Source organism: Cucumis sativus, chromosome 2, assembly GCF_000004075.3.
Source record: "Cucumis sativus cultivar 9930 chromosome 2, Cucumber_9930_V3, whole genome shotgun sequence".
Lineage (NCBI taxonomy): Eukaryota > Viridiplantae > Streptophyta > Magnoliopsida > Cucurbitales > Cucurbitaceae > Cucumis > Cucumis sativus.
This window is the reverse complement of record NC_026656.2, coordinates 6259983-6279171: the sequence shown is the minus strand read 5'-3', so window position 1 is coordinate 6279171 and position 19189 is coordinate 6259983. Positions and strand designations below refer to the sequence as shown.

Genomic DNA, 19189 nt, shown 5'->3' with positions numbered 1-19189 from the left:
TGTACCATTTTTCATTTTTTAATTAAGTAAACAAAATATTTCTTTTTTTTTCTTTTTCTTTTTACATAAAAAAAAACTCTACATTTATTTGCTCAAAACAATAAAAAATTCCACGGAATACTTTAATTAGAAAAAAATCTTATTTATTATATAAAATTATAAACAAACTTTTACGAGGCTCGTTTTTTAGTCTAACCGATTCAACTTATTTCAATCTTTAATTTATTTGACTTGTCAATTAAAAACTATAATAATAATTTTAAAATAGAAGTGAAATTAGTAGTTTAATTTTGAGAACTAAATTAGACAAAAAAAAAAAAAAGTAGAATCTTAATTAGTTATTTGTTATTAATCAAACAATACATATTAACCGATTTTTTTGTGCCTAGGAGAGGTGAATGAATTGCTGGAAGAAAGAGAAAATGCACAAAGAAAGAGATAAAGGGTTTTCTCAACTTTCTTTTTAAAAATTTATGTGTAGAAAGGAATGAAAAAACATGAAATCCCTCTTTTTATCCCGACATTTTAAGCTAATAGTTTAACACCATGAGTCAAACATGAGTTTGATATCAAATGCCAAACCTATCTAATGTCAAGTCAAGAGGTCAAACAGCGGTTAATAGAAGTATATAAATGTCTATCAACATTTAATATTATATTTCTAAATATTTTTTTATGGAATTGATGTAATGAATACAAAAATATAAAACAAAATTCGAATTCTCTCCCAAACATATCATAAACAATTTGAAACAACAAAAAGCAGGTTTTAGAAAAACAAAATAATTATAGTTGGAACGTGGTGTATTATCAAACTCGAAGTGAAATGTTTGATTAAGCCATAAAGAAAAAAAGAAAACGCTACTATAAAAATTGGAATAAATTAAAAGGAGTCACACAAAATAAAAAAGAAAAGAAAAGAAAAGAAAAGAAGGTGTCCTTTTAAAGTTTGTAACTATCCACATCCAAAACCAAACGCGGCCTTAAAAATCCCCCCTCCCATCTCCAACCAAACCATCTCAGGTACATTATTTCACTTTCTTCAATTTAATTAAATGTCTACAAAAATGAAAAATAACACCAAAAGAAACAAAAAAAAAAAAAAAAATACCAATCCATTTAACCAAAATTAGATTCTAATTATATTTTTAGTTTTTAATTAACCAAATTTCCCATTCCAAAATCTCCTTTTTCTATGGTAGATTCATCATTTAATCCTTGTTCTAAAGAGAAAAAGAAAAAAAAAAAACACGTTTTTCTTTCTTTCTTGTGTGATGATTATTATTTTAATTAAACCCAGAAGAAAACCATGGAAAAGGGGCATTTAATCTGTTAGGTATATATTGTTTACCCTTTTTAGAGTTAGGGTTTTTTCTTTTTTTCCCCTTTTAAGTTTGAGAAATTTCTGTGATTTTTTTTTCCCTATTCTATTCTTGTTTGTTGTTTCAATGAAATCTATTTCCATTCTTCTACTTCCATAATTTTTTTTTTTTTAAATTTCGGATTTACCCTTTTCCCACTGCTGGAAGTTGTTGCAAGGAAAAGCCCCTATTTTTTTTTTTTTGAATTATTATTATTCTCCGAAATTTTGGTGGATTCTTGGATTCGATTGTCTAGGGCATACCTTTGAAAGGTTAGTTTTGTTTGTCTTATGTGGATTTTTCCTTGTTCTATTTGGGTAATTTCTGTTATGGTCGTTTATGTTGGATTAGTTCTTAGGGTTAGATCGGATCATTTGGATTCTAACCCTTTTCTTGAGTTTTTATTTTGATTTTATTTCCCCTAATTTTGGTTTTTTCTTTCCTTCTTTTTTTCCTGATCGAGTGTTTTTTTTTTTTTTTTTTTTTAAATTTATAACAAAATAAATTATGGGTTATGTTGAATTGTTCTAGCTTTTGGGTTGCATTATCAGTTTTTCAGAATCGGAGAATAGTGATGAATGTTAAAGTGTTGTTGCTTCGGCAAATCCCAGATAGAGTTCTGTCAGTAATATTATTTTAACCTTAGTTCTCAGTTTTTTGGTTTATTTATTTATTTTAAATTTGTTTCTGGTATTGTATTCTGCCTTTTGATGGGTTAGAAAAAATTGTGCCATGATCATGCTTGTTTTTACCAATTTTCCAGCTTCATTTGGGAACCTAATTAAGTAAAGTTTATTTTATGAAATTGGTGAACTGTGCCTATCTTATTTTATGTAGAAATCAGTCCATTACTTTAGAAAGTATAATGACTTACTTCTGTTTTTTTGGTTATTCTTGTTTGTTTTTTATCAGTTATGTGTAGTTTTATGTATCTTGTAAGATGATGTCTTTTCACTCAAGACTGTAGATTGATTGCCATTTCTTTTGAAGTTCGAAATACTTATTTTTCGTTCAGGGCTTTGACTGTTTTGAATTTAAAATGGACATTTTATTTTGCTACCATTTTACTTATTTTGCAGTCACTACTTCTTGAATTAATATAGTTGATAATGTATTTTGTGTTGCCACTCGCTATCTGGTGGGAGTGGGGAGGGACAAGTTGTTATTGTTTTCCCCCTCTTTGTCATGGGATTAAATCTGCTATGTTTGGTTTTTTTGAAGATGTGGTGGTACTGGATAGGGTTCTCCTACATGTGACTTAGTTGCTCTAATTTTAAGGTAAGCTGTTTGTGTAGCTAAAAAGTTGCGTTTGTGATTGTTTTGGTTGATGAATTCCTTATATTAGTGTGAATACTTTGAAGACTGATGTTACTTTTTCCATAGACAGTGATATGGGGACAGAGCTTATAAGAGTTTGTGTTGAAGATGATAGTGATGACTTTCCATCGGTTCCACCAGGTTTTGAGTCATATATATCTTTTTCTCTTGGGAAGGTGCACAATCTTGAAAAACAAGACATTCATGCCCCCCCTGTTAGTTTGCCAACTGTCTCCGAACCACAACCAGCTAAAGTGGGAAGTGAGGTAGAAGTTCCCAAGGTTGCAAAAGTTACAAGGTCCCTCCGGCGTAAACCATGTATAAACTATAAACAATATGATTACTGCTCTGATGACGAGATTAATAGTACTAATTGTCTAGATCAGGTTGGTTTTTGGTTGTTCTCTTTTACCATTCTTGCGACTTTCTGTATTATGATTTAATTTTGATTTTCTTTCCGAGATCATGTTCTCTTTGTTAAGCCGTTCTGTGGTTTCGGTTGCAGAATTCTTCTTCAAGGCCTTCTCTTTCAAAGGGAGTCATCCGTGGATGTCCACAATGTAATAATTGTCAAAAGGTTTTTACTCAAATCAACCTCCATTTACAACTTATTAATTTACCATATGACTTTTTTACTTGCCTGCACAATTCTCAATCCAATGTATTTTTGTTTAGCATTGAAAAGAAATGTTCTTTTTTCAATACGTTGAATAATTTACTTGCATTCAAGAAATTCAAATAAACTGTGTCTGACTTCTGAAAGTTCTTAATTTAGCTTGAAACATCTATCTGTCAACAGTATATTGAGTTCACAGAATAGTGGGAAGGAGGCTAGTAGTTGAAAGTTAAGGATGTATGGTGTGATTCTTCGAATCGAACTGATCTGCTAGACATTTGCTGCTCTTGCTATCAACACCTTTTTTTTGAGAATGTTTGATTGAGTAGAATGTTCAACAGGTGGTTGCCAGATGGCGTCCAGAAGAATCCTGCCGGCCAAACCTTGAGAATGCACCTGTGTTTTACCCAACCGAAGAGGTATTTATCAATGCTTCTGGATTTGTGTATCATCACATTTTTTCCTTTTTCTGTAAAGTGATTTTTGAAGTTGTTGTTGTGAATTGTCTGATATCCAAATCTGTCAAAACTGTGGCAGGAATTTGGAGATACTTTGACATATATTGCCAGCATACGGGCAAAAGCAGAACCATATGGGATTTGTCGTATTGTTCCGCCATCTTCTTGGAAACCTCCATGTCCCCTGAAGCAGAAACATATTTGGGAGGGTTCTAAATTTGTAACTCGTGTCCAAAGAATTGATAAGCTCCAAAACCGAGAGTCAATAAGAAAGAACTCTAGGATTTGCGGTCAGATGAGAAGGAAAAGGAGGAGGTGTAATCGAAAGGGGGTTGATGTTACCACCTTAAATGGAAAAATTGCAGATGCTGGCTCTGTTGAGGCCGAGAGATTTGGATTTGATCCTGGTCCTGATTTTACCTTGGCAATGTTTCAAAAATACGCAGATGACTTTAAGTCTCAATATTTTAGTAAGCCACTCATCGATACTGCGAAGGGTTGTAACCCTTCCATGCTGCAAGACAATGAAAATTGGAAACCTTCTTTGGAAGCTATTGAGGGTGAATACTGGCGGATGGTAGAGAAACCAACTGAAGAGATTGAGGTTTGTATTTGAGTGTCAAAACTGTAATTGTTTGGTCGTGTCTTTCATGCTCTGTATATTTTCTCTTCAGATTTATTTGTTGCTAAATTACAAGCTTAGTCCCCGGATTGAAATTTTAAAGGTGTCTAATAAGTCCTCCAAACGTTCAACTTTATGTCCTAGGGATCCCTAAAATTTTGAAGTGGTTATTAGGTTCTTGAACTTTTAATTTTGTTAGGTTCCTGAACTTTTAATTTTGTTAGGTTCCCTACTGTTTGATTTTTTTTTTTTTTTTAAATCAATTGATCTATTAGGTATAACATTGGACCTTTATCTTTAATAGAACCTTAAAACTTTCAATTTTGTATTTGGTGTAGGTAGTTTAAAAATGTTGAATATATCAATGACCTATTAGTCACAGGGGACCTATTTGTCGGTAAATTGAAAGTTCATATTACTTTAAAAAGGTTTTGGGACCATATAGTCACATGCCTTGAAGTTCAAGGACTGAACTTGTAATTTATCTGTTCTGCCCATGCCCTTATTCAATGATCTAAAATTTCTGGTTTCTTCCCTTTGTCAGGTTCTCTATGGGGCTGATTTGGAAACTGGAGAGTTTGGTAGTGGTTTTCCAAAGATTAGCTGTCAAGAGGGCTCTACATTAGATGAAGAAAAGTATGTAAAATCTGGCTGGAACCTGAATAACTTTCCGAAGCTTCCTGGCTCTGTACTTAGCTATGAGAGCAGTAATATATCTGGAGTCTTGGTACCATGGCTGTATATTGGGATGTGCTTTTCGTCTTTTTGCTGGGTGAGACTACCTGTGCCTTCAATATAATGTTATTTTCCACTTACTCTCCTTCACTTGTGGTTGTGGATGAATTCTCATTTGTTTATTGGTGACTGGACCTTGTCAGCCAGACCTTCATGTGCACCTGTGGACTTTAGAGTTCTATATATTTTATTCATGTTTCATATTTAGGAAATGAAAAAGTATGCCGAAGAATGCAAACATCACAGGAACAAAAGAAAAAATTGACAAGGGACAGTGTTCTTATTGAAAATAGGAAATAGTAAGGGATAACTTGAAGTTATATTAATTTGACATTAGGTTAGGAAGTTTTATTAATATCAATCCCCACTTTCCATCATGAATCAGGATTGGACTTGAGGGTAAGCTAAAAGGAGCAATTAGTTATTAAGGGTTTACCTTCACTGTTATACAGAGGGGGTTTGTATTTCTTAAATTAAAAAAAAGTTTCCTTTTCAATTGATAATATATATAATTTTGATTCCAATCTGTCTAACTCACCAGTTAAAGTGTGGTACAATTTCCCTTTTTAATTGAAAGAAGAACTGTTGACCAACATTTTGAAATAGCGATAAATCTGTAGTTGAAGCTGGTGAACAATTTTTAATACCCGCAGATATTGCATATTAGCTGGAAAGAAGTGTTAGTTATCTGTTGTAATTGGATAAATCTTCCTCCAGAAGTGTTGGTTCTGATTTATCTGATTGAAACGTTCATGTGACTGGTTTTCTTTTTAGAAAAATTTAAAATTGTTAGATTACTCCACAAAAATCCATGGCATGAAGCTGTTAGTCCTTTTTCTTTAATAACTGTTTGAATTGATTGCTTACGTCTTAATTTTTTTACTTTGATTTGCAGCACGTTGAAGATCACCACCTCTACTCTCTGAACTACATGCACTGGGGAGATCCCAAAGTCTGGTATGGTGTTCCAGGAAATGGTGCTGGGAAATTAGAGGAGGCTATGAGAAAGCATTTACCTAACCTCTTTCAAGAACAACCAGATTTACTCCATAAACTGGTAAGTTCCTATGCTAATTGAAAGTGGTCTTGCTCCCTATCATTTCAGATACCTAAGTGACAGGATCTATTAATGTTTTTGGGTGTTTATGGAATTTTTTTCCCTAAGCAGAAAGCAGAGTTTGCAACTTCTTTTTCACTTTTATATTTGGGTGTAATAGTGCATATAAAAAATGGCAATAAGACTTGTAAAATTGGTTTTCGTAATTGTTTTTGCTATAAATGTTGGCCTAAACTCCTATCCTTGAGCAGGTTACGCAACTTTCTCCATCCATATTGAAAAGTGAGGGTGTACCTGTATATAGGTGTATTCAGAATCCTGGAGAGTTTGTTTTGACCTTCCCTCGTGCATACCATTCAGGATTCAACAGTGGTTTTAATTGTGCTGAGGCAGTTAATGTAGCTCCAGTTGACTGGTTGCCCCATGGTCAAATTGCTGTAGAATTATATCGTGAACAGGGACGAAGAACTACTATTTCCCATGATAAGCTATTGCTTGGTGCTGCTCGAGAAGCTGTGAGAGCACACTGGGAACTTAATTTACTCAAAAAGAATACTTTGGATAACTTAAGATGGAATAGTGTCTGCGGAAAAGATGGAATCTTAGCAAGAGCATTCAAGGTAAATCCTTTCTCTCTCCTTGTCACTCATATTTGCTGGTAAGTTTATATGTAAAAAGTGAAAAGGGTTCTTTGTTGCAAAAGTTGATGTTGAAAGTCACATATTGAGGAAATACTAGGCTGAGTAATTTCCTTGGCTAAGAGGTTTTTCTTTTCCATTTATGATAACTATACCTAGTTATTTTCTGAGTTCATAACTTTGAAGACTTGTAGTTCTATAGCATATTGACTGATAATTCTCCCTTCCAAATGGTGTAATAGACAAATAAATGGAGTATGAATTGTAGACTTTTATTTTCAAACAATGTTCTGAGTTGCACATTCATATTATCTTTAAAAATCATTTTGTTTGGCAGACTCGTGTTGAGATGGAACGTGCAAGGAGGAACCTTCCTTGCAGTTCTTCCCAGGCAATGAAGATGGAGAGCAACTTTGATGCCTCTAATGAGAGAGAATGCAGTTCATGCCTCTTTGATTTGCATCTGTCTGCAGTTGGGTGTCGTTGTTCACCAGATAAATATGTGTGCTTGAATCATGCCAAGCAGTTGTGTTCTTGTGCTTGGGAAGAGAGAATTTTTCTCTTTCGCTATGACATAAGTGAATTGAACATACTTCTTGAAGCATTGGAAGGAAAATTAAGTGCAGTATACAGGTGGGCTAGGCAGGATCTTGGTCTGGCGCTTAGTACATCTAGGGAGTTGAGTTTTCAATCATCAACAAAATCCCATGGGAATCCTCAATGGAAAGAATTATTGAGGCAATCTTCGTTATTACCAACACTAACTGCTTTAAACAGTTCTCATCATGCCCAAAAGTTATCTGAAGTTACTACCTCTTTTTTAGAAGTTAAGAAGGAAATTTCCACAGTTAATGGATCTGAGAAGGAAATTGGGCAGCAAAATCATAAAATAGAGGTGAAAAAAGAAAGCCATGACCTTGTGGCAACCAATTCAAAACATGCAGATTCACAGTCCTGTAAGGAAGATACAAATGCTCTGAATAAGATAGAAGTGAAAAGTACAACGGATAAAATGTGTCCTGAAAATGTCATACTATTAAGTGATGATGAAGGTGATGACCATAAGAAGACAATTTCAAATGGTTTAGCTGAAAGTTCATCAGTAAAGCAGCTGGGAAATTCAGATCGATTCACTGAGATTGATTCTAAGGCTAGCCTGTGCAACTACAATGAAAATGCCATTTTGCACACTCCGGCGACTGATGCAACGACCATGGGAGACAAGGAGGTCAACTTGTTGATTGAAAAAAGATTGAATAATTGTCAATCGAGGATTGTACCTTTATATAGTAAAAAGTCTCAAAACAGTAACCTCTCTGTTAGAAATGCAGCTAATGCTATTCAGAACAACACATGTTCAGATTCGGGATTAGGTCATAGTAATAGAGAATTTCTAGAGTCAACAGACACTGATTGTCAAAAACCACAGACATGTGGCTCTGGAAAACTGAATGAGGGTACTCATGGAAATGCAGGAATGAGTGCTACATCTTGTGTGTTAGACTCTAGTAGAACTACTGCAAATTTATCTTGCAACCAAGCTAATATGGATAGATTCATGAGGCAAAAGGGTCCTCGAATGGCAAAGGTAGTTCGAAGGATTAACTGCAATGTTGAGCCTTTAGAATATGGAATTGTGCTCTCAGGGAAGTCTTGGTCAAACAGTCAGGCCATTTTTCCTAAAGGTACTAAAATCTCTGTTTTGCACTTTTATTTAGAAATTGAAAAACAGATCGTGACCACAATTTTTTAACTATGGTTTGCTTTCACTTTGGCAGGATTTAAGAGCAAGGTCAAGTTTATAAATGTTTTAGATCCGTCAACTTTGTGCTACTATGTTTCTGAAATTCTCGATGCTGGACGGGATGGGCCTCTTTTCATGGTAAATTTTGTAACTTTGATTTTTTGCTGGTTAAGTTGTTTCCTTTATTTTTCTTTTTCCTTTTTCTCTAAAAATAACTTTTAGGAATTAGTTGGCACAATCACATTCCTTAATTTTGGAATTAACGATCTTGAATGGCTTCTTTCAAAGTGAGGGCCATAAGTTCTTTATAATTGTAGATATGTCTATTTTTGCATTAATTTGAAGGCCTTAGCTTCCTGTAACTTCTATACTGCAGGCCTTATTGACATATCAGTTATAAAATTTGAATATCTTATTTTTCTGTTCACGGTAACGTCTAGATCACTCCCTTCATTCTCTCTACATCCTTTACTTCCTTCTCATGGCTCCCGACTTTCTTGATGGTTTTTACACTCTAGGCTTAGTTTGTGAGCTCCTTCCGTGGTTCAATTTCTTCTTCTTCTTCTACTCCCTTTTTTGTCAAGGTGCTAAAATGTGAAGAAATTGATAAAATTAATAGTGAAGGTCTTCTGATTGCCCCCAAATCTTGAAATTCTTTGGAAGTGACTGGGTTGGTGTTTTTGCATTGGGTTGATTACTAGCGTTGTTCAAGGTCGCATTAATGATGGTTATACTACCTTTGTCTGCACTCTCCCTCCCCCACCCCCCCCCCCCCCCCCCCCAAAAAAAAAAAAAAAAAAAAAAAGAACAAGAAAAAATTATCTTGATTTCCTGACTACCATTCATGCTCCACAACTATTGTAAGCTTTTGTTGGTGGACAAAAGGAGATGACACGAAGATGGCATTCCTTTGGTCCCAAAACTCGGACAGAAGAGTTTTGCTGCCATCCTGGAATTACCGATGGTCCATGGTTACTAGAGAAACAGATATTTTGTGGCTAAGAGTATAAATTACATATATTTCGCTAAAGAGATGATGTGTTAACCAGAAACTGTAAAAAAAAAGACACAGAAACTGTAAAAAAAAAGACAGTAGACTCTAGTCATTATGTGTACTAAATGCGCACCTTAAATAATATTCTTTTGGGCCTGCGCTCCCATAGAAGAAAAATCTGAAGGATAGCTGTTGTCAAGTGAACGAAGGATGACTTTTTAGGTTTTGTGTCTGACATCCGAACACATCTGTTCTCAATGGTGACAATTTCTCTGTTATAAAGACTTCTTCTAAGTCCTAAGCCCCATTCTTGTAGAGCTCCATAATTGTTTGATGGAGATAGGTTGAATAGCCAAGAAAAATGTTACAAAGGTGGTCTTGAATCTAACCGAGGATCTCCTGAAAACCTGATTTTGTGTCCATTTCTAAGCTTGAATGATGTAGGTTATGACCAGGGCCAGCCACCTCTGTTCCCGTCGGAGTCATTGTAAGGCACACACGATCATTAATGCCTATTTGTCGTGGATAAATCACAAACTACTTTAAGAGAGTATTGTTTTCTGTCTTTGATTGAATCTGGTTCTGAATGTTAAGAAGGGTAATTATATATGAGCAGTTATCTTCGATAGTTATTTATTTGGCAATGGTAGAGGAGGCAGTTAGTTACTATCGCTTTCTTTTGTTTAACTGTAGTCAGGTTCCACTCTCAAGTGTAATGTGCATCTGTCTGATTGTTGCTTTCCTTGTATCTTGAGTTCGAATTTATGATTTGTGGTTGATTAGAGATATATTATACTTAGATTCTTTAATCTCTTTTCAGGTTGTTTTGGAGCATTGTTCTAGTGAGGTATTCGTTCATGTTTCTGCTACCAGATGTTGGGAGTTGGTTAGAGAACGAGTCAATCAAGAAATTGCAAAGCAACATAAGTTGGGTAGAACAAACCTTCCTCCTCTACAGCCTCCTGGGAGCTTAGATGGGTTAGAAATGTTTGGATTTACTTCACCGGCAATTGTGCAGGTAAACCATTACTTAGGTCAAGAACTTTATTTTCTTAGCTGCAAACTCTATATTATAATGGTTGAAAGTTTACCTAAGATCTATGGCCAATTCAACTATGTGTAACTTCAAAGCTGAAAGTGTGAGTTTGGAACATTTCTTGAAGTTTAACAAGTATTTGAAGAATTGAAAATAATAAGTCACTTTAGGAATCTCTCTGCCTGTGGTGGTTGCTATCTGAAAATTGGCAGGTGAGGTAGTATAGGGGTACTCCTGAATGATCCACGTTGTCGTCGAGCAGTGCAACAACATTTATCTTTCTATTGATGGTTTAATAGGCTTCTCATATAGGTGTATTGTTTTCCATTTATGCAGGCCATTGAGGCAATGGATCGAAATCGAGTATGTGGTGAGTATTGGGACTCTCGGCCCTATTCTCGGCCTCAAGTACATAGTCCCCAACTGTCTCAATCAACAGAAATTAGTCGTAACATGCAAACAACTGAAAGGAATGGGATTGATCCTAGGCCAGCTGGAGTTGATATAGTACTTAGGGGATTGTTGAAGAAGGCAAACCTAGAAGAACTAAGCTCACTCTATACTCTTTTAAATGATAATAGGCCAACAGTTGATCAAGGCGTGTTAGCTCGACTTCTTAACGAAGAGATTCAAAGTCATCGAAGATGATTCATTGCTCAGTGTTTCGATTTGACTCAACTTAGGGCGGCATTAATCGACTTCTGTAAATACAGAGTTGTTGGTATCAGTATCAGGCCCCTTTTTTTTTCTTTTTTTTGTACATGTTTCTTTTAGCCTGGTGATTCTAACTTTTGGAGGAAAAGAAGGGGAAGTGGGGCATTCCTCCAAATTAAAATTTTATTAGGTTCTTACAGTGGGAAAATTTATTGGGGGTGGATACAGATGTTAATGTGAGACTTGGTGTCCACTGTCTGTTTTGGATTAGAGTGTAAGCTAATACCGAATACACATACATTCTCTCAAAACTTACTCTTGGAATTATTTAAAAGGTTTAGTGTAGAAAAGAGAATCTTTTGTTTTAAATTCAATAAAACTTCAATTTGTTTTACATCCTTTTGTGATTCTAATATGGACACTGGTACATTGAAAGCTATAGAATTAATTGAACTTGGGTATTTCCCCTCAGCAGTCTTTTTTCCTTTTTATTTGGTCGTTGGAATTCTCATTGTTATAATTCGAAACTAATGGATGATTAGGATACTAAATTTTCATTTATATGTGGATGTTTTCATCTATACTTCGAGAAGCTCATGAGTTTGGTATTAACATGGTCCAGCTCTAAAGTTTGTAGTCTAAAAGTTCGGAGTCAATATGTTGGTGGTATTAACATGTTTGTGAAGTTTAAAAGTCTATAGATGTTTGTGAAGTTAAAAAGTCTACATAGTTGCTTAGTCAAGAGTAATATGTTTGTGATATTAACATGTTTGTGATATTAACATGTTTGTGAAGTTATAGAGTTGTTTAGTGATCAAGAGTTAAAACAGTCAGCGTTTGGAGTGTTGCAATATACAATAACTTGTTTTTCTTCTGGTTTGTTTTTGCTCAAATTTTCAATTCCACATATTTTTTCTTTCTAACTTTTAGCATTCAACTAAGATGTCAAACTTAAAATCTTGAGGCTCCATAGCCAAAGTTGTAAACAAAAAATATACATCGATGATTAATTCAATTACATTGTATCGTTAATCTAAACGACTACCATTAATTTATCGATAAAATTTGATTATTGATTGTACAATATTTCATTACAAATGGGTGACGTGTGACCCTCAAAGAAAAGAGAAGAGTCTGAAATTGTCCAAAATAACCCTATAGAGTTTCCATCTATAACAACAGCGTTTGTAGTTGTTCCAATCGCCATCGATCTTCTTGAAAAGTTGAATTACAGCTCATTTGATCCTTCAATGGTAGACACCCCAATTTCCCAATGTCTCTAAGCTTGAACCTCCTCAAAGCCACTCTCTCCCTTTCCCTCTCCCCTTCCATTTCCTTCACTTCCAAATGTAGTTTCTCTTCTTCCGTTTTTTCCCCTCGCCCCATCTTCTCCAGGGTCTCTCGGTGCTCCCTCTCCACCAAGACCGCCATGGGTTCTGCTCCTGATGCAGCCATGGATGCCGTCCAGCGACGTCTTATGTTCGATGACGAGTGCGTTTCTTGTCAATCTCTTCCCTACCCGATTTCTCAGTTCCTGTTTAAAATTTTCTGTTTTGGGTTTATTTTGTTTTCTCTTTTGGCTTTCTGTTTCTACTATGGATGCCGATATCTTGTCTTTTTGTTGTTTTTGGCTTGTGAAGAGAGTTGTTTCAACTGTTTTGTATAATGGTAGAGAAATACTGGATGATTCTTAAAACATTAGCTAGTGTTACCATATTTATATACTATGCTACTGAAGGATTCTGTTCTATACCCAAACAGAGCCTTTTCTACTTTGAGAGTTTTATGAATGGCTGTGAATTTTGAAATATCTGGTATAACAGGAATAAGAAATTTCTAGCTATTGGATTAAATGTTTGCAAATACAATCTTCCTTGAAGTTTAGTCTGATTAAATGGCGCATGAGCTATATATGAGGTAGATGGTCATTTGTTAGCTACATGGCCGAGAATTCAACGGCACCTTGTTGTGAACCTTGATGGTCATATCCATCAGAAATTATTGATGGTTTGGCTCGTAGTTTTGAACTATATATAAGAGAAACTATAAAAGTAGTTGAAATTATTATCGAATAATCCATTAGTTATTAAGAGGCATGCAGATCTTTGAATCCACATTCAGTTGCTTAATGTGGGGGCCTAATTGAATACTTTTTCCATATCCACTCATATCTAAATACTCCACATTTACTTGAGTCCTTCATATTCTTACCGACTGTTTGTCATATATATATATGCACGCTTACTGACTAGCCTGCTCCTCTGTCTTATACAGACCACCTAAATTACCCTTAACTTGCTTTTTAGGCTTCTTTCTACATAACTATTCATCTTGGATTAATAAATTTATCATTCGTATATGAACTTGTTCTTTCTTCTAGATGATTTTCATTTCAACATTGATGTCCAAGTCCAATATGCACCGCCGCTTTTTCTTGATGTATTTATTTTTTCTTTATAGACTTCTCACATTATGCTTTCATTGATTGATGAGAAACTAAAGAATTCTCTTTAAATGAAACCTTGCAGATGCATTTTGGTGGATGAAACTGATAACATTGTTGGTCATGATTCTAAATATAATTGTAAGTAACAAATTGTCCTCTCAAAACTTCTTTTGCACATTAATCACGACTTTAAATTTAATCAGTGCCCTGTTGACTTTCTACTACTTTTGAAACCTAATCAACAATCCTGATTATCAACTGTAATATCTTTAGCAACAGAGTTTTCTTTTTCCTTCTTCCTTTTGAGAAAACTGAAAAACATTGTCGGGATAACTTCCATTTTAGATAATATATTGTGTACTTTTAAGGCGAACTCATAGTTGTAATCCTTCAACCTGGTGAGGCAAAAAGGTTGGTTTATCTATTTGTTCTTTTCATAACCAACCAATCAATCGGTAATTATATAATTCTCCTCATACGTATAAACTTCTACCTTTAAATGTGCAAGGAGCTTCGTCTTGTTGGCAGAATGGGAAATACTACATTTATTTATACCAAATAATCAAGCTCACAAAAGGGAACTAATTGTTTAAGACATGAAAAATAGGGCCTATAGAATTGTTTACATTCTGAGATGGAAACCTATGGAAAAACATGAAATTTAATGAAGGATTGTAAATTGTTAGGATTCCTCTCTAACCCTCTAAACACTCTATTATTCCTTTTACCCAAAGACTCCATGTTATTGCACACGTCTCAGCAAACCACAAGAAATAACCCTTCTCGTGAAAAGGCAAATGGAGGAGGAACTCTCTGATCATGACATTGATGTCCCTTTGATGGGCAAGCATGTTACCGAACGTCTGAAAGAAATAATTTTAAATAGTATGTGAACTTGCCGCTCCAAAGAATGTGATTCAAGTCTTCCTTCGCCTTTTGACAGAGAATACTACAAAATAATGTAAGCATCCTTCTCAGTAGTCAATCCAATGTGTTCATACATGTAAAACTTGTCAAGCAAAGAACTTTACTTTCATTGAGATTGTTATGCTTCAAAGAGCTAAAGAAAAATTCACTAGTGTGAGCAGGATCCATCAAACAATGGGAAAAATATTTACAAGAAAATTGTCCCTCCAAAGGGTTGATATTCCAGACACGAACATTCTTTTATTTTTTTTAACTAGATACAAACCTTTTCGTTAAGAAAATGAAAAGAGACAAATGCTGAAAATACAAACTCTACTCTTAGATGAGAAAAGAAATAAACAACTAAAAAGAGAAGCAACAATCATAAAAGCATTCCTCACTTCCCTATGGGTTACTTTTTCAAATTGACTTGGATTCAAATGCACTGTACCTCTTGTATCTCTACTTTGCTTCTCCTCCTTTCACATAATTAAGCTATGTATTTGTCTATTGAACCAACTTAAAATATTAACGAGACAATGAGAATCATCTGCTTCTCTTTGTGTATCTTCTTGTTGTTCAACCTTTTATTCTGATCAATTTTTCGGTCTTCAATTGTGCAGGTCACCTGATGGATAATATTGAGTTAAACAAAGCGCTCCATAGAGCTTTCAGTGTCTTCTTATTTAACAATAAATTTGAGTTGCTTCTTCAGGTATGTAGTTACATTAATGTGGGCTTTAGTCTGATTACTTTCAGCATGAGGATGCATGTTTGCTTCGAAATTAACCTCATACTAAGGACCATTTTCATCTTGTTTCCTCCCCCCAGAAGAAAAAAGTAAAAACCAAAAAGTATGAAAGAATGGGGAAAAAGAAAGGCAAAGATAGACTTCTTATGCTCCTAGTTGAAATATGTGGTTTATTCAAGCAAACAGCTAATGAAACTTGTCTCTCTTAGTCTTTATGATGACACTCTACTTAGGGTGGTTGGCGTTGACAAAAGGTCACCGCAAAGTGATGGCCTAAATTTTAAACCCTGGCCTCTCTTGAAAGAAATTCCATACAGCCTTGAAAAGAATCCAAAATGATGTTGACTTATGATTTAATACTGATATCATATTTCTTATATTCTTATGTTGAAGTCGTGTGTCTGTATATATGTGTGTGCGCGCGCTTGCATCCATGAACCAAACGAGTATGAAATTGTAACACAGATCAGAGGGATATTAAATCCCTAGATCTAATACCTTTACACTAGCATACATATAATATATACTGTAACAACCTTCCCTTTTTGGTTATTAGCAACGTTCTGCAACAAAGGTAACATTTCCTCTTGTTTGGACGAACACCTGCTGCAGCCATCCATTGTACAGAGAATCAGAGCTGATTGAGGACAATGCACTTGGTATGCTTGTGATAAAGGTATCATTTCAAATTCATGTAAGCTCTATCCTAAACACTTTTCTCTTGATGGACTCTAGGAGTAAGGAATGCCGCACAGAGAAAGCTTTTTGATGAACTTGGCATTGTTGCGGAAGATGTACCGGTCGATCAATTCACTTCCATTGGACGTATTCTTTATAAGGCCCCATCAGATGGAAGATGGGGAGAGCATGAGCGTAAACATTCCAACCCTGTCATTTTAATTTCATCTGTTCTACTCTCAATTCATTCTCCTTGTTGCCCTAGATTAGGATACCACAATATTGGTTTTTTTTCAAACCCTATGGTACCATAATACTGTTAATTATCGTTTGTTAGAAATGTAACTGGAATTGCTGAAATAGAATATGTAACATGCCAAGAAACACAAATACTTCCATTTGGCTTGTGTGTCTGTGTTCGGCACATGTCAAACACTTGGACACTTGTAAAATATAACATGCAAGCAGAAAAATCAACACACAAAACAGAGGAATAACATTGTTCTATTGAGCTTGTGTGGGACAATATAGTTCCCTAGAGACATTGAAGTGCTGAGTTGGTCATTATAGTTTATGGTTATTATGATCGGTGAGTGATAATAGTCAGTGTGTTATAGTAGCAAATGTTTTGAGTACAAACTATTTTGGGGTTGTAATAGTTTGTGAATGTGCAGATTATTTTTGTTTGGTAGGGAATAGAAAACATAGAAGAAAAGAGATGATGAGTGAAGAATAGTAAATACTCTATGTTAGAGGTTTGGGATAATATTTACTTAATTGCTGGTTAGATGCAGTGTTGGGAAAATGGAGACAAAACTCCATTTGAAAGGCGCAAAACTCCAAAGCCCATTTTTTTTATTTTTATTTAACCCATAAGCAACTATTTCTACTGGTTAAAGTTTCAGATTTTTTGAAGGAAAAATGTGTGAAGAATCTTATTGGATTAATTTGGAGGTGATTTTTCTTGAAGAGAGAAATTGATAATGACGGTGGAATTAATTACTTAAAGGGGTTAATGGGCTTTGGACCATTTATTACTTCTCTACATTACGCATTATATTTATGTATATATGCACACAAGGAAGAAAATATTTGAAGTGCCGTAAGCTCCATTGCCGGTGAAGAAAAATTAATCCGAGAGCTTCACTAGTATTTTTTTTCTTCAGCATATTTTGGGTGGCAGTGTGATTATTGAAAAATTACAGTGTATTTTTTTCTTCTCTTAGGTCGAGAGTTTCTCGTTTTTATTTCAAGTTACCAAGTCGTGGTATCTGAATTCAGATAACTTACGTTGGGCTATTTGGGGAGAGAGATTTGTTAGTGTGAATTTGAGTTTCTTTCAATCTCCATCATTGTAGAGCTTGCAGTTGCAGAAGACTGGATGTAGTCCCAAATTTGGGACGAACCAGTATAATTTTTTAGTGTCATTCTTCTTTTTTCTTACACTTTATTATTTACAGTTTTATAATTCATTGCTTATTTGGTTCTAACATGTGAAGTGGGAATTTAAGATATAATTTTGTTTGTTCTGCATTTATTTATATCTCACGTAAATTCCAATAATGTAGTTGACCCTTTATTGTATTTGGTGCCAAACAATGAGATGGCTATAATAACCCACTCAACTAACCTTTAGCTGGTGTTCTAAACGGCCTCCTAGTGTTTACTAGCCAAAATATGATAATAAACAGCTACAATATCACAGCAGAAAACGAGAAGGGAAAACAAACAAGGACTCTGGATATTTGAGACATATTCTTAGTCTCCACCTTCACCTTCTAAACCTTTCTTCTTCAAGCACAACACTCAAAATACCTTCCTGAAGGCTCCACCTGATGTTTAACCAACCAATCACACAACTCCAGTTTGGCCCCCCAAACCTAATCCCATTAATATTGTGGAAAAGGCCCTTCTTTACCCTTTTCTTAGAAGTTTGAGTAATTGGCAGCCCTACTACTCTTCGATACTTGTTGGAGTTGTACGAGGTTAACATAGGTAGACACATATTGAATGATTGACTTTAAATAAATTTTGAGTGAAATGCATCAAACTCAATTTTTCTTAAAAAATATATATATAAATGCACTGCACTTTTTTATGCTGAATTTTCTTTAATTAATGTGTCTCAGTTTCTGTGCCATGTCGTATTAATATTTAAGATAAAGTTTCTTTAGGTAACATGTCCGACTGCTTCTAGAAGACTCTTGTTGATGTTTTGTAGGTTGATCCTTGCCTTGATTAGACTGTTGAATTGAGTTTTTATCTTTAATAATATGTACAAAGGATTAAATATAGTCGATCTAATCTAATCTTTTAATGTAGTTTGGTGAAGAATATGGTATTGGAAAATGGAGCTCCAAACTCCTACAATATATCATTTACTTTCAAACAATATTAAAAGTTCACTCTTTGGATTTTCCACTAATTTCTGAGCATTATCAACCGTAGTTGCATATGTTGTTGCTTGCAGTTGATTACCTCCTGTTCATAGTTCGGAATGTTAATGTGAATCCAAACCCCGACGAAGTGGCAGATATCAGATATGTGAACCAGGAACAATTGAAAGAATTGGTGAGGAAAGCAGATGCTGGAGAGGATGGACTGAAGCTTTCACCATGGTTCAAACTAGTTGTGAACAACTTCTTATTCAAGTGGTGGGACCATCTTGAGAAAGGAAGTATCAGTGAAATTGTTGACATGAAAACCATTCACAAGCTTACCTGAAACCAGGATAAAGAGCCCTTACAGTTTGTGAATCGAATACTCCTATTTTGTTGGACATTTTGTGTGATCGATTATTACTTAGAAATAGAGATGAGTGTAATAATTAGGGCATCAACACATGTAATAAAATTCTTTTTACCAAAAATGTTTGAAATACTAAAACATCGTTTGATCAAACATTTGCCAGTAAAAATGAGGTGACACAAAATATGCTTATATTAACTTTAAGTTTTGTGTGCTACTTTCTTGAGTTTCGAAAAGATCTTTTTTCCCTTTGCAAAGGAACAGATGTTGGAAGAAATATTTTGATAATGTTAATGTATATAGTTAGGTTTATTATAAATATTATAGAAAATGGATTTCCACTGAAAAAAGACGATGTGAGCTTGTCACAATTGTATACTTGAGCAGGGGTCTAATAGCTATATCTTAGTTGGCCACAAATACTATAA

General features: G+C 34.7%; 2 protein-coding genes across 9 annotated transcripts; both read left to right on the top strand.

The window, feature by feature from the left end:
- The first annotated feature begins 918 nt into the window (after window positions 1-918).
- LOC101208186 (putative lysine-specific demethylase JMJ16) lies at window positions 919-11628 on the top strand. 8 transcript variants are annotated; one of them, XM_011650700.2, is made up of 13 exons: window positions 919-1023; window positions 2583-2639; window positions 2749-3064; window positions 3184-3255; window positions 3636-3713; window positions 3832-4356; window positions 4919-5146; window positions 6005-6166; window positions 6418-6786; window positions 7142-8489; window positions 8583-8686; window positions 10363-10560; window positions 10915-11628. In XM_011650700.2, exons 3-13 carry the CDS (start codon window positions 2753-2755, stop codon window positions 11224-11226), a joined length of 3708 nt encoding a protein of 1235 aa, XP_011649002.1. In that variant the 5' UTR covers window positions 919-1023; window positions 2583-2639; window positions 2749-2752; the 3' UTR covers window positions 11227-11628. The 8 variants fall into 8 exon arrangements, with proteins under 8 accessions (XP_011649002.1, XP_011649000.1, XP_031737164.1 ...); XM_011650698.2 differs by having other exon boundaries at window positions 2745-3064; XM_031881304.1 differs by lacking the exon at window positions 919-1023 and adding an exon at window positions 1102-1336.
- Window positions 11629-12415: 787 nt separating this feature from the next.
- Window positions 12416-18978, top strand: LOC101208431 (isopentenyl-diphosphate Delta-isomerase I). Its single transcript, XM_004152777.3, has 6 exons — window positions 12416-12723; window positions 13761-13816; window positions 15208-15299; window positions 15892-15994; window positions 16071-16208; window positions 18484-18978. Exons 1-6 carry the CDS (start codon window positions 12506-12508, stop codon window positions 18735-18737), a joined length of 861 nt encoding a protein of 286 aa, XP_004152825.1. The 5' UTR covers window positions 12416-12505; the 3' UTR covers window positions 18738-18978.
- The last annotated feature ends 211 nt before the right edge of the window (window positions 18979-19189 follow it).